This window comes from Dama dama, chromosome 13 (assembly GCF_033118175.1).
Source record: "Dama dama isolate Ldn47 chromosome 13, ASM3311817v1, whole genome shotgun sequence".
In the NCBI taxonomy this organism is placed as follows: Eukaryota; Metazoa; Chordata; class Mammalia; order Artiodactyla; family Cervidae; genus Dama; species Dama dama.
The window spans coordinates 34,654,088-34,671,501 of record NC_083693.1 but is presented as its reverse complement, the minus strand read 5'-3'; the positions used below and the strand labels follow the sequence as shown (position 1 = coordinate 34,671,501).

At 48.3% G+C, this 17,414-nt stretch overlaps 1 protein-coding gene across 3 annotated transcripts in view; it reads right to left on the bottom strand.

Annotated features, from left to right (window-relative positions):
• ARNT2 (aryl hydrocarbon receptor nuclear translocator 2) overlaps positions 1-17,414 on the bottom strand; it is a 181,371-nt gene that overhangs the window by 144,541 nt on the left and 19,416 nt on the right. For all 3 annotated transcript variants that reach the window (XM_061158849.1, XM_061158847.1, XM_061158848.1), the window contains exon 2: positions 3,971-4,085. In XM_061158849.1, coding sequence (XP_061014832.1) covers positions 3,971-4,085 — 115 coding nt within the window. The remainder of the gene's footprint in view (positions 1-3,970; positions 4,086-17,414) is intronic.

The following is a 17,414-nucleotide window of genomic DNA, read 5'->3' as shown; positions in this document are numbered from 1 at the left end:
ACATGCCTTTTATTTCACCACATTCCAGCAGCCATGGACTTACACTGCAGGGAGACGCCGGTGTACTGGCTGCACACGATTTGGAAATCGTTCCCCTCAATGATGATGCTTTAGAAGCCCGCATCTGACTCCAAGGCAGCGGGAAGGGGCTAGGACTCCTGGTCCCCACCACCCTTAGCTCCCCTTCCCAACAGGAGCTGACTCTGGAGCGGGCACAACCTAATGACAGCCCACTCCCCTGTCTTTGGAAAGAGCCCGGTGAGCCCCCTGGGTGCCCCCAGCCCCGTCCCACCCCCTCACTGGGATCAGGGAGCGCTCTACAAAAATGCAGCCCAGGTGACTGGCTTCTGCTTCCTTCTCCCACACATGTGGAATCACTTTGCAAAGAATCTGAAACTTCTGAACCTTCACCTTGTGTCCCCACTGCCCGCAGAGCACGCAGCTTGCTAAGACGTGTACTGGGGAGGCTGTCAGGGAGTGGAAGGAACATTCGGGCCAGAGGATCCCCGGCACTGGGCCAGGCATGTGGCCAGGGGAGCCAAACCCGCTAGGGGTCAGTTCTACTTGGCTCTGAAACCCCAGGGCTGGGTAGTTATCCTGGGAATCGGGACAAGTTCCTCCACCAGAATAACCAAGTCAGAGTGGGAAGACCTGGGCAGGGAAGAGGAGCGGGAGGAAGGAACTTTCTACCTGCCACAGCCCACCTCTTGGACAGCAAGGAGATCAAACCAGTCAATCCTAAAGAAAATCAACCCTAAATATTCATTGGAAGGACTGACGCTGAAGCTGAAGCTCCAAGACTTTGGCCACCTGATGTGAAGAGACAACTCACTGGAAAAGACCTTGATGCTGGGAAAGATTGAAGGCAGAAGGAGAAGGGGGTAACAGAGGATGAGATGGTTGGATGACATCACCAACTCAATGGATATGTGTGCTAATATGCTAAGTCATGTCAGTCATGTCCAACTCTCTGCAACCCCATGGACTGTAGCCCATCTGGCTCCTCTGTCCATGGGACTTTTCAGGCAAGAATACTGGACATGTTTGGGCAAACTCCGGGAGACAGTGAAGGACAGAGAAGCCTGATGTGCCACAGTCCCTGGGATCACAAGGAGCTGGACACGATTGAGCGACTGAACAACAACACAGCCCACCTCTCCTCTCTCCTTCTCCCACCCCGCACCCCCCGCCCCGTGTCTCCAACTGTGCCAAACACTCTAGGAGAGGAAGAGGAGGAGGGGCAAGGCGGCAAGGGTGGGGAAGCGTGTGTAAATGTGCCACAGTTCACGGGCGGGGACCCTGAGTGGGGTGACCTGCTATTTGAGGAACATGACTTCCATCGGGGTCTCCTTTGTACAAGCATGGGGGCTGAGAGCAGAAGAGCCTATCACTGCTGTGGCAACTCTACAACATTGATGGCCTCCATCACAGAATTTCAGCAAAACGTGTAAAGATATCAGATGTAAGAATTACTCTGGAAACCACCCTGTGAAAAGGGAGGTTTCTTTGCTGAGACACAGAGCTCCCCCCGTGAGGCCCAGGGCCTTAGCAGAAGGAAGCACAGTTTTCTGGCTGCTCCCTCTGAAGCGGGAAATGGAGGCAGGTGCAGGGCTCTAAGAATGAAGAAAATGAAGGACAGGCCTCCGGGAGGCGGCTGGTTCCCTGATCTGCCTCTGGGGGTGTGTGCCCTCCTTCTCCTGGTTGGGAGGGTGTGTCAAGCAAATCGTTGCTCATCCCCTTGAACCTCTGGTTCCTTTGCTTGGCGTTGGGCTTCCTTGGTTCTAAGTGGAGCAGAACTCTAGGCCAGCACTCCCCAACCTTTTTGGCACTGGGGACTGGTTTCATGGAAGACAGTTTTTCCGCCGATGGGGTGGGGGGGAAGGTTTCGGGATGATTCTCACAAGGAGCGAGGCAACCCAGATCCCTCGCATGTGCAGTTCACTGTGGAGTTTGAGCTCCTATGATAATCTAATGCCGCCACCGACTCCACAGGAGGCGGAGTTCAGGTGGTGACGCGAGTGATGCGGAGCGGCTGCAAGTATTGCTCGCTGCAGCTCACCTCCTGCTATGCAGCCCAGGTCCTAACAGGTCATGGAGCAGTACCGTGGGGGACCCAGCCGGCTGGGGACCCCTGCTCTAGGCTGTGTCCCAGTCTCCCCCCACCACGGTCCCCCTCCACCTCCAGAATCACACTGAGTATATGTGATCTGGGAGGGAAAGGGGCAGCTGGGAGGACTCCTTCACAAAGACGCCTGAGTCCACGGTCCGATCATCAGTCAGGGAGCCAGTGGAAGTCAGGGTCCAGACGTCAGGCCGGGGCCAGGAACTCGGCGGTGGAGGAGAGGAGGAGCCTCCGCTCGCTGAAGCCTAGCACACAGCCTGTGGGGGCAGGGGGTGGGAGGTGGCACAGACTCCGGCAGAGTCTCTCAGAGACCACTTCCCTCTCTGCCTGTCCCTGGTGCTGGCCCAGCCCTACCTTCCGGCATCAGAGAGTCCTGTGCCGGCTTCTTCTTAAAAAGGACTGGGCCCGCACTGAGGTTCTGTCCCCAGGGAATGGACGTGAGAGAGCATAGGCATTTAAAATAATTTTTAAAAGACCTGGATTCTTTAAAAAAAAAACATGCAGTAAGTTGATATGTTGACAGGAAGTGCATTCTTTTAACAACCCAGATTCCACTGAGCTTAGCATCTAGTTAGAAAGAAGAGCCGGTTAAAGGAGGATATCTGGGTTTGCAGTAAGCCCCGGAGGCAGACTTACTGCTCGCAACCCCCCACTGCTCGCAACAGCTCCATGGGTCCCACTGTCAAGATGGAACTCTGGCTGCATCAGCACCCTGGGGGCATTTAGGGGTGGGAGGGAGCTGAACCAAGGGAAGGTGGGGAACCAGGCTCCATAACCCCCTCCGTAATCACCAAAATCTTAGCCTCTCTTTTGAAGATCAGCACACAGGCAGCAGTCTTCTCACCATCTGAAATGATAACGCTGAAGGCGCTTTTTCATCCTACCCTATTTCATTCTAGATCCTCAAAACGCACCTGCCCCCTACCTCCACGCCTGTTGGGGCCAGTCCAGGCACCTTTAAGAATCGCATTGGTTAAGAGGAGACTCTAGGGTTTAAAATGCTCGACCATTTTACAAATGAGGAGCCTTGTCTTCCCGGGGAGAACCTGTGTTATGGGAAAATGCATTCACAGGACAAACTGACTCTACGTGAGAAACTTTGTATATCAAATATTTCATTGAAAATGAAGTTGATCCATTGAAGAAAAGGAGTTGGTTGATAAACAAGAGTCTGACAATGTCGACTGTGTTCTTCCTTCAGGGATCTGTGATGGCTGATCTGTTTCTGAGGCCTGAGCTCAGTCACAGATGTGGGACATCATGAGTAGATGCTGTTTTGGGTTCCATTGGCTCAAGAGTGATGGTCTTTCTGGTCCCACCAGAACTCATCACTCTTACCAACATTACGGGCAGAGTAGGTTACAATGGAAGCTGCCCAGCCTTTAGGTGCTGGACTAGAGCCAGTTTTTTTTTTTTTTAAAGGAATTCCTGCACAGCACCTAGCAAAGACTGGTAGCCAGAGCAAAGAACAGAAAGCACCAGCGGGATCCTTGCTGCCCACAGGAGCTGAAGCTCGACCCTCAGGGCTGCCTCTGGCTGGGGGGCTCAGGTGGAGGGATGGGTGAGCCCCCTCCCTGAGAGAGGTGGCCCAGCAGGAGCGAGGCCCAACAGGACCACAGAGCCGTTCGCACAGCAAGGACAAGCAAACAGAAGTCCCCAGCTGGGTGCCGAGGCCCAAAAACACTTAGAGGCAATCACATGCCTGGTTAGGAATCCTGCGGAATCTAATAAACAGGATGCAAACTGCTGAGCTCTTACTCTCTGGGACAGGGAGAGACAATATTTTCCTAACAGGTCAAGAATGTTGTGCAACGCGTATCCAACGCAGTTGGAAACGAGGGGGCTTACCCGGATCGCCGCTTTCCTCCTCGGGCGGGCATGGCCCCCGCCATCCTCACCTGTCCAGTGGCCGCCATGGGGGCGACGGGCAACGTCACTGAGCCAGGGATGTCTGAAGCCATTTCTGTAATTCGGCAAAGAGGAGAGGTTTTGTTAATGACAGAAAAGTCCAGGGATGAGCAGAAAAATTGTCCGGCTGACCAAAAGCACCACCTGGGAGGAGAACCGGGGGACCTGGGTCCTGGCCCTTCCTTAGTCATGTGATCCTACTGAGCCCTTCCCTAGTCTGGGCTCTGCCTTTCTCCTCTGGAAAACAACATCCCAGGCAGCACACCTGTATTTAGTTTCGGTGGTTAAAAAAAAAAAATTCTCATAGCTAACAGCATTCATAAAGAACTCTTGTTTCCTGTCCCCTGGAGGCAGGTAAGATGTTCAGGAGTTCAGGCACATGGCAAAAGCTACAGGGAAAGAACCACTGTTGGTCCCAAATAATGCTAGCCCACTGGGGCACACCTAGAGAGCCAGTCTCCTGCAGCAGCATCACAAATGCTCCGACCTCACCCTGGGCATCTGTGTTCAAGCAGAAAGTCTGCTCCCCACTTAAATTTGGACTCAGAATCCCTGACTATAGAGCCCTTCCTGGCCCTCCATTCACGATGAGGACTGTGAGGTCCCAGGGCCTTAAAAACACCCCCTCACAAAAAAAAAAAAAAACACCCCCTCAGGCCACAAGAAAGGAAAACTATGACAAACCTAGACAGTGTATTAACAAGCAGAGACATCTCTTTGCTGACAAAGGTCCATATCATCAAACCTATGGTTTTTCCAGTAGGGATGTATGGATGGGAGAACTGGACCATAAAGAAGGTTGAGCACTGAAGAACTGATGCTTTTGAGTTGTGGTGCCAGAGAAGACTCTTGAGAGTCCCTTGGACTGCAAGGAGATCCAACCAACTAGTCCTAAAGGAACTCAACCCTGAATATTCATTGGGAGGACTGATGCTGAAACTGAAGCTCCAATACTTTGGCCACCTGATGTAAACTCATTAGAAAGACCCTGATGCTGAGAAAGATTGGGGGCAGGAGGAGAAGTGGGCAACAGAGGATGAGATGGTTGGATGGCATCATCGACTCAATGGACATGAGTTTGAGCAAGCTCCGGGAGATAGTGAAGGACAGGGATGCCTGGCGTGCTGCGGTCTCTGGGCTCGCAAAGAGTCAGACACAACTCAGAGACTGAACAACGACAACAGGCTGCATGGTAAGCCAGTGATGGTGGCTCTCCACAGCCAGGCCTTCCAAGGCAGATTAATTTAAAGCATAAGTAGGCCTGTCATTAGATGAGAGTGCCTTCCCTGTTCTTCATTACCATAATATATTATTTCTTACGAGCTAGAAACTTTTGGAAGCTTGTTAAGGCAATGATGAGCATTCTACATTTCAAAGAAACCACAGTTAAAGAATTTCTCCTTCCCACTTTGCTTCGAGTTCGTGAACTCAGACGCCCTGTCCTCAGACCATTAAATGGCAAGAGCAATCCTCCAGTGGCCTCTCTGATTCTGTTTATTGCTCTTGGGAATGACTTGCACAGGGCTCGATTTTCTCAGCCGGACTCTTATCCAGGGCAGAAGGGAAGCAAGAGTCTACAAAAATTTATTTCAGAAAGACAGTCTTGGATAAATATGAAAATCTGGACCCTTGTTAGTGAAGGAATGCTGGTGATGCTCAGAAGTTACAGCTCTCTGCCTCCTCCCAGAAACCACAGAGGCATCTGATCCTCAGTTATGTCCAAAGACATTGTGTTTAATAAACATATTCTAAGGTCAACTTGAACTAGTCTCCTCGAAACTTCTGAAGAAGAATCTCACAGTACTAACAGACATAATCTTAATTTAGCCACTCCGCTATATTTACAAAAATTTGAGAGCTATCAGGTTTTTCTTTCAACTAATGTAATCCTCTCCACTGTAGACAGTGACTGTACTGTAATTGTGACAGCTAGGCAGTACGGACAGCAATGACCTCATAATCTGACATCTGTCTGCTTCTGATAAGAAATTTGTATTTTTTCCTGAAATGGAGGCTAAACCATGTTAAGTCTTAAGGCCTCAAAGTGAAGGCTGACTCAGTGCCCGTGCAAACACAGGCAAAAACAAAAGTCCCCACTTCCCAAAGTAAGTCCCGCAGAACATCAGGCCCTTAAGATTTTCCAAGAAAAGGGTTCTGTGGTCATACAGGCGGGGGAAAAGCCACACACTTATTCCCTTCTCCAAGATTTCAACGTCCACCCAAAATAGACTGAGAAGTCCTAATAGGAGGACATTTATTCAACTGTGACTATCCCAGGATACCATAAAGGTCTCTAATTAACGTTAATTAATTAATTAGGGGGACTGCACTGGGTCTTCATTGCTGCTCACAGGCTTTCTCAAGTTGTAGTGAGCAGGGCTACTCTTTGTTGTGGTGTGCGGCTTCTCACCGCAGAGCACAGGCTCCAAGGCGGGCGGGCTCAGTAGTGGTGGCACATGGGCTTAGCTGCATGTGGGATCTTCCTAGATCAGGGATCGAACCCATGCAGAATCCCCTGCATTGGCAGGCAGATTCTCAACCACTTAACTACTAGGGAAGTCCATGTGGAGACTCCTAAAACGCATTTTCTGAACAAATAATGTTTCACGTGACTCTAGTTTTTTAAAGTCAACTACCTCGTTCCTAGGTTTGAACTAAGGACATGTCAAGCTGTGAGAGATCTTCACCCGTGTCTGCAGACTTGAAAAGGCCCACCTGCAGTTACCTTCTGGCTCAGAGGTTGACGGGGAGGAGGAAGGAGCAGAAAACGGAAGACAATGTGCAGTTAGGAAAGAAGATGGTATCTGTCCCATTTTATGTGGGGAAAACAAAGTTGTGGACTGTAATGCTCCACAAAAACCCTGCCTATGGGGCAAGGGTTGAGGAGTTTGGAAAGTCCAGTCCTTTCTTCAGAAAGATGAGGGATGCAAGGAAAGAGAGATCCAGTGACTTGCCCAGGTGTGCCCCCTGGACCAGGGGCCAGGCCAGGGGGAGGGCCCAGACTTGCTGTCATCTTATTCTTCGTGACCATTTCCCATGATTAAGTTTCATCGGCCCAGAAGAAGGGCCAGTGAGGACAGGCCCACAACCAGCCTGCCTCCATCAACGCCCACTGGGTATATTCTTGTGCCCTCCCGGCTTGGTACAAGATGCCAAGTGTAAGTTGGCAGGTAGAAACAAGTAGTTTCTACCATGGAGAAAGTGTATGTTTCATGAAGGTCACGTGATGGGTACACTGAGCCAGCTGCAATCTTTACATGTGACATGCATGTGCTATAAAGCCAGAGCACCATGGCTTTAAAGGGAGAGGAGCAAGGGAGCAAACACATCAACAGAATTTGAAGACTGAGAGGCACAAATGCATCCGCAGCAAAGAGGGCTACCCAAACATACAGATGGATGTCGGCTCATCAGCCACAATGGCCAAAACTACCCCCTCCCCAACTTGAAAAGCATTTCTTTTTCAATTGGTTTTTATTGGAACATAGTTGCTTTACAACACTGTTAAGTGTCTGCTGTAGGGCAAACTGAATCACTCACATGTATACACATATCCCCTCTCTTTTAGATTTCTTTCCCATTTTCAAGAAGCATTTCTAAGAAAACGTGGCTCATTCTAGTTGTGCTTTTCTCTTGTAAATTGCATTTGTAGATCTCTTTTTCTTTTCTTTTTTTTTTAGATGGAAGGATAACTGCTTCACAATGTTGCGTTAGTTCCTGCTGTACAGTGAAGTGCATCAGGCACAGGTATACATATATCCCCTCCCTCTTGGACCTCCCCCTGCATTCCTATATCTTATATCCATTTCTATTCTAAGTTTCAGATGTTCTTTCTCATCAAGTTGTAAGACGTTTTTTATGACAAAGATACTGAAGCTTTGCCAAATTTTCTGAAAATACTTGACAATCTTTCTCCTATTTGTTGCTAGCTTTTTTAGGTTGAAAGATTTTTTAATACTAGACAAAGCCTTAAGAGGTAGAGTTAACTAAGATGTCTTGGTCAGCTCCGGTTGCCATAACAAAATACCATACACTGAGTGGCCTGAACAAAAGAAATGTATTTCCTCACAGTCTAGGGAATGGGAAGTCCAAGGTGAAGGTGCCAGCCAAATTGGTTGCCAGTCAGAACCCTCTCGCTGGATTACAGACTGCCACCTTCCCTCCACGTCATCACATTTTCTCTTCTTACAAGACCACCAATCCTAGGGCACTGGACTCATGACCTCATGACCTTAACTACCTGCCATAAGCTCTATCTTCAAAACAGTCAACTGGGGCACTAAGGCTTCAACAAACGAATTTTGGGAAGATACAATTCAGTCCACAGCAGAAGAAAAGATCAATTGTCCTAACCTCATTTATTCTAGTCCTTCCTTTTCCCCGTAAGTTTTTTTTTTTTTTTAATAATGACTAACTTTTCTTTAACACTTTCATTCTATTTACTTATTGATTTGGCTGCTTCAGGTCTTAATTGCAGCATATGGGATCTAGAGTTGCAGCATGAAAATGCTTACTTGTGGCATGTGGGGTCTAGCTCCCTGACCAGGAATCAAACCTGGGCCCCCTGCATTGGGAGCTCAAAGTCTTAGCGACTGGACCACCAGGGAAGTCCCAGCATTCGGTTTATTTCTACTTTATGATGCTACTAAGATGTGATACTGTGTTGTGTATTATGATCATTGCTACTAGTATGAATGAGATCACCTTTCCCAGATACTTTCTGATTGGTTAGTAGCTATGAAGACAATTGTGCTGCAGTAACTCTTCACAAGTGATGTCAACTGATTTGACCAGCAGCTAAGATAGGAGCTGCCCTCCCCTCCCTTGCTGTTCTGTGTATGTATTATGCTTTCAAACTCTGAATTCCTGGATAAAGAGTTTCTAGGGCCATTGCCATGTGTCCTGCCATTTCACCAGATTTTCAAATTTGTTCTAATAATTTGTCATTAAGTCTCATGAATTTTCTAATTTTACCAAACCTGTGGGCTACAAATAATGATACTATTTTCTCACTTCAAAGAGTTAAATGTTTCATTTCTTTTCAAGTCTTTATTTCATTGGCCAGAGTTTCCAAGATATTTGATAATAATGACCAGTAACTGGGAAAAGAAAGGTCATGCATGGGGTTCTGCAGTGAAACATATCTGATTTCAAATTACAACCCAAAAACTTCTTAATAATAATCTACTTTAAAGGATCACTTGAAAATTTAAGGATAATGTTTATAAAGAGCCTCAAACAGTGTCTGGGAGAGGAAAAAAACTCTAAAGCAGCAATGATTAAAATGATCATGATTATGGTGATGGTAAGTAAACTTGCTTGGTCCTTGAATATAATTGTGGGTTTAAGACAAATACACTTTATGACGTCAAGGAAATCTGCTGCTGTTCCTATTTCTTAACTGATTCATGGAATGGATGTCTCATTTTACCAAATACCATCGTGGTAACTAACATAGTGTTTTAGATACCAAACAAACCAAGCGAAACATGCAATCAATGGGACCAAAATTCACTTGGAAGGTTAAACTTTTCTCTAACGTCTTTTAAAAACCACTCTTAGTACATTCAAATAAAAATATAAAATATACATCTCTCTCATCTATAACCTACATCCATATCTACCAACTGATCCGCTGTCAGCCTTCTTTGGATAAGCGACTACCTGCTCCCTAAACCTGGCAACTTCTCCATATGATTTGACTAGCAAAGCTCCTAGGACATCCACCCAGGAAAAGTGGGCAGAAAAGTTCACTCACCTGGTGTCAGAGGTGAGGGTCTCCAAGGCAGAGCATGGTTTTAAGTGGAATAGAAAATGCTATTCAATTAGAGAGACTTCCCTGGTGGCTCAGCAGTAAAGAACCCACCTGCAATGCAGGAACCACAGGAGTATAAGGATTCCATCTCTGGGTCTGGAAGATCCCCTGGAAGAGGGCATGGCAACTCACTTCCGTATGCTTGCCTGGAGAATCCCATGGACAGAGGAGCCTGGCAGGCTACAGTCCATGGGGTCTCAAAGAGTCAGAGATGACTGAAGCAACTGAGCATGCACGCACAAGAGGATGCCGGGGCTGTGTGTGTGTGTGTACTTGCTATATGTGCAGAAAAAGACTGGAAGGCAGATACAAGTACACCAATGTGTTAAACTTGGCTATTTTTTGTTGTGGAAATTACAGGTGGGTTTTATTTTCTCCTAAAAGCTCTTTTTACCTTTAAATATACTAGGATTTTTTCCCAAATAACTTGTGCTAAGTTAACATTAATCAAAAGATGTGTTAATTTAATGATCACAAATAGAGAAATAAATATTTTTAAAGGGTTTCACTGTAAGACACATTCAAAAGCATATATAGCTGGAGAGCTAGAAGCAGTGAATGAATGAGTCAAAGGAAGAGGATGACTTTTTAATAAAAAGAGTGTCCAACAGTGGAATGGGTTGGCTTAATGATGATGATAAACATCAACATATATACACTTACTAGGGGCTTCCCTGGTGGCTCAGACCGTAAAGCATCTGCCTGTTATGCAGGAGAGCCAGGTTCAACCCCTGGGTCGGGAAGATCCCCTGGAGGAGGAAATGGCAATGCACTCCAGTACTCTTGCCTGGAAAATCCCGCAGACAGAGGACCCTGGTGGGCTACAGTCCATGGGGTCGCAAAGAGTCGGACACGACTGAGCGACCTCACTTTTACCTTCACTGTGTATAAAATCAATAACTAATGAGAACTACTGTACAGAGCAGGAAACTCTCCTCAGTGCTCTATGGTGACCAAACTGGGGAGGAAATCTGAAAAGGAGGGGCTAAGTGTACACCTACAACTGATAGGCAGAGATTCACCTAAAAGATTTACATGAGGTGCTCACTCTATTGTAATCTCTTCACATGAGCTTTACATCCAGCCTACAAGAGAGGCATAAATCAGCCCATTTTACAGACGAGGGAGCTGGGGCAGAGGTCAGTGCCATGCCCCGGCCACAGGGCTGAGAAGGGGGGTAGCGGGCTCTCATGGGTCAGTCCCACCCCTGCAGGGCCCTCGCCACCTCAAGGGGCCCAGGCAGAGGCTGGGCAGCCAGCAGACCCTTTCCCAGGTAGGGGAGGAGGGGCAACAGGAGCCATCATAACGTCCAGACTCTAAACCACAGACCCAGGTGGACATTGTGTGATGTGCACAAAGTGTCCATGCTTTGGGTCACTGTGGCCACAGGCAAGTTATGGATCACCCCTTAAGCTACAGACGCCTCATCTATAAATAACAAAAATGCCCACATTATTGACAGTTATTCTGGGGCTTAAGGAAGATCCCTTATGTCAGATACCTGGCAGAAGGTATAGTCCCTCTTCTCCTTTTACTTCCTCCCAAGACAAGAATGTTTTTTAAAGCAGATATTGTGTGTGCATGTCTGTACTTTTCCACAACCCTTGAGCAAAACTTAGCTTCTCTATGCCCCAGTCTTCTGTCTATAAAATAGCCATAATATTATTATATAATAATAATAATATAAATTCCTCATGACATTGCCATGAGGATTAAAAAAGCTAATATAGGTAAAGCACTTGGCATGATGTCTGGCACACAGAAACGACGTCTAAGCATTTGCTAAGTAACATACATGTGCGCATGCTCAGTCGTGTCCGACTCTTTGGGACCTCATGGACTGTAGCCTATGAGGCTCCTGTGTCCATGGGATTTCCCAGGCAAGAATACTGGAGTGGGTTGCCGTTCCTTCTCCAGGGGATCTTCCCAGACCAGGGCTTGAACCCACATCTCCTGTGCTGGCAGGCGGATGCCGTATCACTAGTGCCACTTGGGAAACCAGGTAACATATACATAGACACTAACAAAACTTAGTATAATTACTTTCTGTAAGAAATTAGATCACTTCTGTGATTTGGTTTTTACGGCTATGTCTCACAGGAGTACAGGAAAGGTGACAGTGGGCCACAGAAGGGGGTTGGCCATACAACTGACTCCTCTGCAGCCCCCACGCAAAATGTCCCCAGGGTGATACCCATGCAAAGGGAGGCCAAGAGGGGCTGCCACAGCCCCAGGAGCCTGAGCTGGGATTCTCGTCCTTCACTGACGTCACACCAGCTCCCTACCCAGAGTTCTGCCTTTAACCTGGCTGGCCCACCCCATACCCCAGGGAAGGGTCAGCAGATAGGCCCTGAGAGTGCGTCCACTGGCTGCCCCCAACCTCCACTCTCCCAAGGCCCCTGCAGGACTTCACCCACACACACCCTCCGCCCTGAACCAATGTGGACACAACTCCCTCCTGGTGACACCATGCTCTCATCCATGAGAGCCTCACCTAAACAGGTGCACTTGCCCCCATCACAGCCCTGGGGCCCCACGGCCCTACACAGCTCTACTCGGCCTTCAGAGGGTTCACACAGCCCAGCAGGGGAGCCCAGAAATCTTGCGTGAACCAACCACAGCCTCTCCACTCTGGTTTTCCTTGGGTGTCCCAAGCGGACACCAGCAAAGGAATTCCACTGAGAGGTGTGTGGAGGTCATGGTCAGCACCTTGAAAAAAAAAAAAACAGAGGCTTGAGACTGCCCTGCTGAATGTCCAGGGAAGTAGCTAAGATTCCAGACTCCCATTGCAGGGGCCCAGGTTTCACCCCTTGTCTGGGAACTAGACCCCAAGTGCTGCAACTAAGAGTTCACATGTCACAACTAAAGATCCAAGCGCCACAAGTAAAACCTGGTGCAGCCAAATAAACAATATTAAAAAAAATAAAATAAACAGATAATGTAACCAGGGTAGGAGTAGTGAAAACTTTTTTCCTCCTCATGGACACAGAAAACTAAAGATCCTGCATGCCGCAACAAAGACCCGGCGCAGCCAAATATATAAATAAATAAACAAAAGGAGAAGCTTGAGTGCCACAGAAACATGAATGCATCCTACTGACCAAAACACCACATATCAAAATGCAAATTGATCCTGAAAGGAGATGAAGAACTCGTCAGAGTAAGAGTTGTCACATGGGGCAGAGTCACTGCTCCCCGTCGCATCCCCCTCAGGATCTCCTCACCCCGCAGTCTCCTTTCAGTCCCCCTCCATCAGGCCTGTGTCTCTGTCGCCCTGCTAGGGAGCTGCCATCATCATGGGGATCTCACCTCCACCCCTGCCCTTCTCTGCGGGGTGTGGCTGCCCACTCCATCACCAGGCTCTCCTGGTTGCCAGGGGCCGCACCCTCTCCCTCCAACCTCGCAGACCCCTCCTCCTCCTCTCCTCAGCCAGCTCCCCCTCCTCTAGGTCTCCAGGCACTCACACAGCCCCCTCTGCTCTGCTCTCTCTCCAGGTGAACTCACACAGGCACCGGCATCAATACCATTTCTTCAGTGACAATTCCCAAACCCAGTCATCAAGTCCTGCCGTTACGTCCTCACGCTCCCTCTGTCCCCTGGGTTCTGCTGCGGGCCTGTCACAGGGCCTCCTCCCGTGGCCTCTCTGCTTCTCTTCTCCCCCTCTCATCATTCACAAGGGAGTTGGAGCTGACCGGTCCAGGCTTTGCGTCTTTCTATCCCCTAGCAGTTTCTCTCTGCTCTCAGCACAAATGTGGAGCTCCCAGCCAGTCCCTGGGTGGTCAGACTGCCATCCACCTCTTCTGCCCACCTCAGGGCTCTGGCCACACTGCCCCACCGGTTTTATGAACACACCACATTCCCTCCCACCTCAGGGCCTTTGCATGCGCTGTGTCCTGTGGTCAGAAAGTTTTCTCTTCTCTCTTCACCAAGCTAACGCCGAACGCTCATTTAGATTCAGCTCAAACATCACTTTTCCAAGGAAGTTTGTCCTTGGCCAGTCCCTGCCCCTCCCATTCTAGGTCTGGTCCCTGGTGATTCATTCTTCTTGTACCTGCACTTCTCCTGTGAATGAATGAAGGTCACAATGGTCCAGGTGAAAGATGACAGAGCCTGAATGATGGAGCTGCCAAGAGGGCGTTCAGGAGGAAGGAGATGATGTCAGTGCCTCAGAATACATGATGTGTCATCGTCAGAGCCCAGAAAGGAAGATTCTAAAAAGCCTTGGTCACCTGATCCTCCTACACTGAGACTGCACGGGGCAAAAAAATTTCTGGAGGAGGAAGAAAAACGTGGTTGGTTTGGCCACATATTTACATCAACCACTCCATGCACTTGATACATGGGGACTGGAAAAAAGTGGAGACATGAGTGTTTACACCTTCCTCCGCACTAAAGAGGCATCTGCTTCTAGTTCTGGCTTCATTGCCATGAGACTCAGTTTCCCCATCTATTCTTCAACTAAGAAATGGGGTTAATCAGGACATCCCTTCTTTATGCAGAAGCTGCTATAAGAAAACAGGGCCTGTATCCACTACAAACAGCATTTGCAAAGCTCTGATTTTGAGCCAAGAACTGTGCTTCAACTGGGAGAGCTGGAGATGAAAAGACCCCATCCTGCCGCTGACAAGTTCAGTCCTGAGTGTGATGACACACAGTCGGGTAATTTCACACTGAGAGCTCTGAGTTGTGCAAAAGACTGGACCCTGGGTGGTGAGAATGGCTGGGGAGATCCAAGAAGGCTTCCTGGAGGAGGCTGCACCCACGCTATCCTGGCCAAGGATTGTAAATATTTTGGGAAGGAATGAAGCATGGTGTGAAAGATGCCCTTTTCCCAAATGGATTCCCCTGATTGCCCCATAATTTCTGAGCAGACTCACGTCCCTGCTTTGAGGGGCATACCCTCTTGTTCATGTCCAGTCACTGGAGCTTTCAGGTATTTTCTCCCAAATGCAACTCCCAACAGGACCTAGGATGAAACCCCCACCTCAAATGCAACCCTCCGGCATAACTCCTTGCTCAGGATCTCTGGTCGTAACCAATGACAAATGCACAAACAGACAGACATAGCTCTATCCAGGGCAACCCCATCCCAAATGCCAATATCCATCCCCCCACCCCAGGAAACTCTGTTTCCTGTTACACACAGGGATGGAATGACTCTCTGCCTACCCTTACCCAAAGTTGCAGGTTTTCAGCTCATTTCAACATCAGCACAAGCTGAGGCTTTTGAAAGCTTCACCAGAACACAGAATACAGAGCTGGCTTACGATGCAGCATCTAGCTAAGGACTATTTCACATTTCAAATGCAGAGGCGGTGTATAGAATTTCTAAAACACAGTACAGGCAGCGAAAACCTGGGGGAAAATGTGAAACTTGAGAGCATTACAGATGAAAAAACCGGGAGGAAATGGTAAAACATTCTGTTTCGTCTCCCCCCACTACTATTTCATATGAATCTAAATAAGGAAAAATATCCCTTGATTGTCACATTGCAAAAAAAAAAAAATTAATGACATGCAAACTTTCACAATACGACAATGTAATATTTTAATAACCATTCAAATAAGCAAAAACCCAAAAGGTTTCCCCTATGATTGGGAGGGAGTGAGGGGCAGCTAACCAAAGAAAAACTCTCTCCCCACTATTCATCTCTCTTAGAACAATTTTTTTCCAAGGAAAGCACATCAAATATCACGGCCATACCTTTACAGAGGGATTAAACAAAGATCTTTCTTCCTTGTGACCAACACCTTCTTGGAAGAATCTGTTATCTGTGTAGAAGAAATGTCAGAAAGCTCTGGGAGGAAATGAGCTACATTTGTATTCTGCTCAGAAAATGTCATCACAGATCTGTTTACCTTAACTGTGGACCATGATTCAGCCGTGACAACTGTCTTGCATACTGATCAATTTATTTGCAGCAAAATTTCTAATGTTAACTGCTTAGGTTCTGAAAAATTGGTGACTTGGATTTCTTGTGCAACCACAATCTATACTGAAATCTCTAGATTGTTATCAAAATATTTCAGTGAGAGATCAAAAAGAAGTCCTCCTAGCAAGCAAGGGAGAAAGGGTCCCTTCCACTTTTGGAAGGAAGGCAACGCACAGGACTCCCCAAGATCCTCTGGAGGGTGGGGTTTTTACAGCACAATGTATAGAAAAGGGGTGCTTACCTGGTATCTCAGCTGGTAAAGAATTCACCTGCAATGCAGGAGATCCCGGTTCAATTCCTGGCTTGGGAAGATCCCCTAGAGAAGAGATAGGGTACCCACCCCAGTATTCTTGGGCTTCCCTGGTGGCTCAGATGCTAAAGAACTTCCCTGCAATGTGGCAGACCTGCATTTGATCCCTGAGTTGGGGAGCTCCCCTGGAGGAGGGAGTGGCAACCCACTCCAGTATTCTTGCCTGGAGAATCCCCACGGACAGAGGAGCTTGGCAGGCTACAGTCCATGGGATCACAAAGAGTCAGACACGACTGAGTGACTAAGCACAGCGCAACATAGAAAAGGGACTTACTTCCCTAGCAGTCCAGTGGTTAAGACACTGCACTTCCAATGCAGGGGGCATGGGTTCAATCCCTGGTCCAGGATGATTCTGCAGGCCTCAAGGTGTGGCCAAAAAAAACAAAACAAAACAAAAACAATGTACAGAAAAGCCATTAGACTGAGAGGCAAGGGACTCTGACTCCAGGTCCTTGCTAGACTTTAACCAGCTGTGCACCCTCTGTAAGGCAGCCTTCATCCACAAGCAGGCAGTGGTGGTGGTGGAGGGTGCTCTCTGCAGCAAGGCAGGAGGTGCTGGACAGGGTAAGAGATGGCCAACGGACCCAGGAGAAGAAGAGGCCAGGTCCTGCCTCCATCAGCTGATTCCTCCCACCTGGACACAGCTCTGTCTGCAGGCTTGAGTCACTTCTGGCTGGCAGGCAGGTTTGGCATTAGGGAACTGGAACCAGTCCCAAGGCAGCCTTGGGAGATAGCCTCCCACCTCAGCTAACAATGCTGGCTTATGCAGAGCCCTGCTCCTTGGCCCACCTGGGCCATGCTGTGCCCTTTGGATTGCAGACACTGCACCAGAGTCTACTAGCGTGTCAGCACTTGTATTCCTGCCACTGTCCAAGCCCACCTTGAGCTTTATAAAAAGGACAAAACCCACAGACCTAGGGAGAAGACGAGTAACCAATAACAGCCAAAGAAGAAGGTCGGGAGGTCACCGGTGAGGTAATGACTCTAGAGGAAGACAGTAAGCATGAACTTGGCACTCAAATCTGCCCCCTCTGGGAGATGACAAACAAAGGCCCATGTCTTTAACCACAGTGGGGCCTCCACCATGGATCATCTCATGCTTGAGTCAAATCAACAGCCAGAGACCATCAGAGGAAAGTGGGTCTCATGCGTCGGGCAGAAGACAGGGCAGGTCACCTGGGTTGAAGGCTCGGGGTCAATCAATGGACAGGCTGCCCTGAGAGCATCTTAGAGGGAGCCTCGCTTAAAACCCAGGTTGAAGAAGAGTCCTTCAGGCAGAAAGAGAGATGAAACTGTCTTCAAATATGCAAGACACCTTCCTGTACA